The sequence below is a fragment of the Priapulus caudatus genome, unplaced genomic scaffold, assembly GCF_000485595.1.
Source record: "Priapulus caudatus unplaced genomic scaffold, Priapulus_caudatus-5.0.1 Scaffold680, whole genome shotgun sequence".
In the NCBI taxonomy this organism is placed as follows: Eukaryota; Metazoa; Priapulida; class Priapulimorpha; order Priapulimorphida; family Priapulidae; genus Priapulus; species Priapulus caudatus.
The window spans coordinates 24861-27460 of NW_014577741.1; the positions used below are offsets into that span (position 1 = coordinate 24861).

At 42.3% G+C, this 2600-nt stretch overlaps 1 protein-coding gene across 1 annotated transcript in view; it reads left to right on the top strand.

Annotated features, from left to right (window-relative positions):
* Positions 1–1893, top strand: part of LOC106812729 (protein lin-9 homolog) — a 20212-nt gene extending 18319 nt beyond the window's left edge. Inside the window, exons 12-13 of the mRNA XM_014816680.1 lie at positions 405–499; positions 790–1893. Coding sequence (XP_014672166.1) covers positions 405–499; positions 790–880 — 186 coding nt within the window. The 3' untranslated portion in view covers positions 881–1893. The remainder of the gene's footprint in view (positions 1–404; positions 500–789) is intronic.
* The last annotated feature ends 707 nt before the right edge of the window (positions 1894–2600 follow it).

The window sequence follows — 2600 nt, forward strand, 5'->3', positions numbered from 1 at the left end:
ATGATGCAGATACAGGTGAGAGAGGGGGATGATGCAGATACAGGTGAGAGAGGGGGGATGATGCAGATACAGGTGAGAGAGGGGGATGATGCAGATACAGGTGAGAGGGGGGGATGATGCAGATACAGGTGAGCAGCGCGTGCAGCCAGATTTTTGTTCCGTGTATTATGTTTTCTACCGTGTGGGACTATTGCAGATCAGTTTGTCTCCTTTCGTCTTTTCGTTTAAAAAAAGAAACGAATACGGGAGTAGGGGGCGATGTCTGCTGAACGCTAACTAATTACTATTAAATATTTATTGCATGTAATTCAAATACAAGTACATGTACTGTTGTTGTGTGTTGTTGTGTGTTGTTGTACATGTTACACTAATGTCGGATGCTAACGCGTCTCGTCACGTTGCAGTCGCTGTCGCAGCACGAGCTGAGTTCCTTCGATTTCAACTCCATGAGCAACTCTCTGACTGAGATCAAGGAGACTCTAGAACCGGCGAATCATCGGTGGGTTGGTCGCGCGCGCGATGACGGCGACGCGACAATCACGCTTCACGGAAGCTATTTGACGCGCACGTTGACGGCGACAAAATTAGCATGCTTTACAGAACCTGTCGAGCATTTCACCATCGCGCTGCATTCTCGTTGTGCATTTACTCTATTAGGAGAAGAGAGAAGGATGTAACTTTTTGCCCTCTCGTTTTGGCGTAAGTGAGTACACTGTTGAGGTGCAAGCATGTGCGCGTGAGTGAACTAGGAACGTGTCGAGGTTTACCGTTCGCCTTCCTGTTTTGCAGCGTATTCCAAGATCACGTCGAGATACACATCAACCACATTCAGAGCGGACTGAGTCAGATGGGCAATCTGCACGCCTTTTCCATCTCCTAGATCAGCCAGCCGGCTTGAAGGTTACGGGGATACGCTATCCGCTTCCTTTCTCACGCACAAGATGGCAGCACTATCGGAATGTGTTTTTGTATGCACATGCGCGTGAGAAGTTCACCGAGAAAACGTCTGTCACTTAACCGATTGTTGACATCCGTCTGTGCGTACGGTTGGTGCTCATGCAACTTTACTGGTGCGTGTGACCTCTCTACCTTTGATCCTGGCCCCCACTGCCGCTATCAGTGTTATGCGATCAAGCACTAGATGTTTTCCAAGAACCGTGCTTTCAGCATAAGGTTTTTGGCGCGTTTTCTCGGTGGAGAGCGCGCCGAGGGGAGCTTACGTTAACGCTCCTGCTGTATCTCGTTATTTTTCTATTGCGGAAATAGTCGAAACTAGACGTTCTAGTTTTCGTGGATGCGTATAACATAGACAATATCATACGTTGTTATCATTTTGTATACATGCAATGTTTGTGCAGGGTAGTGCGTGCGTGCATGCGAGAGCGTGCGTGCGTGTCTGGTGTGTACATTCTCCTGTGTGTATTATGAGTGTATAATGGATACGTAAGGTGAAATCCATGTAAAACGTTTCCTTAGAATATATAGCATATGAAATATGCTAAGATCATAATTAGAAAATGTTTTAACTGAAAATGCAATGAAAGTATTAGTTTTCAGTTAGTAGTGGTTGCCATCAGAAGCACATTTTTCATTCGTGTACAGTTAAAATACCATTTCGTTACTGATAGAACATAGCTATGAACGCGTGTTGTAGTTGTGTGTACAATTAGTGTTTCTTTCCCATTTAATGTATGGGTATTATTATTTTATAGCTGTGATTTTTAGTGTAATGTTTTGGAAAACGTCGCATATGAGTGCAGGCCGTGCAATATCTTGTACACTAACCTGATTGTACAATGTTACGTATGTATGTTATACTTGTTATGCCACCCGCAGTTGTAATACTGAAATTAGACGTGGTATTAAATAAGTTTGGCATTTGTTTCTGGTTCATTATTCTGTTGTTCTTCTTTCACGCGCACCGGCCCATGGTACCTGCAAATTTCATGAACACAATTGACAATGTGACTATTCTTATTATAGCAGTGAGAAATAACGCAGTGAAGTCTATACGCTCTTGCAGATTAAGCATTAAATTGACTACGTCACGATTTTTCTATGGTTGCATTTTTTTTACATTAAAAATAAGTACTAACGGGACTAAGCCTTTACCTGATACGATTGTTTCTCAACTAGGTACAATTCAAAAAACCTCGGCGCTTTGATATTATGATCACGACATTAAATGCTAGCTTTGGGCTATGTATGAATCACGAGTGTTTGTTCACATCGAACAGAATAGAAAAATAGGAAGTATAATGCAGCAATTTAAGCATAAAAAGTGAACAGAATCACTTGCATTTTATGAAAAGTGGACATAATTTTTTCACGTTTACTGTTTACGGTGACGTAATCACTAGCACTATAAACTAAGACTCGGTAAACGAGTACGAGTACGTAGGAGTTTTACAGTAGATTACATATTACGCGTGCGCAAAGCAAATATTGATAGTAGATCTGCGCCTATTTTAGATGACATATAGATAGATAGTTGTGTACATCGCTGCATTCGAGTGATGAGTCGTTCTACAACGATTAAGCAAACGTGTGCCGTGTATACGTGATGTGGACAACGACCACGAATCTAGTATATAGTATGC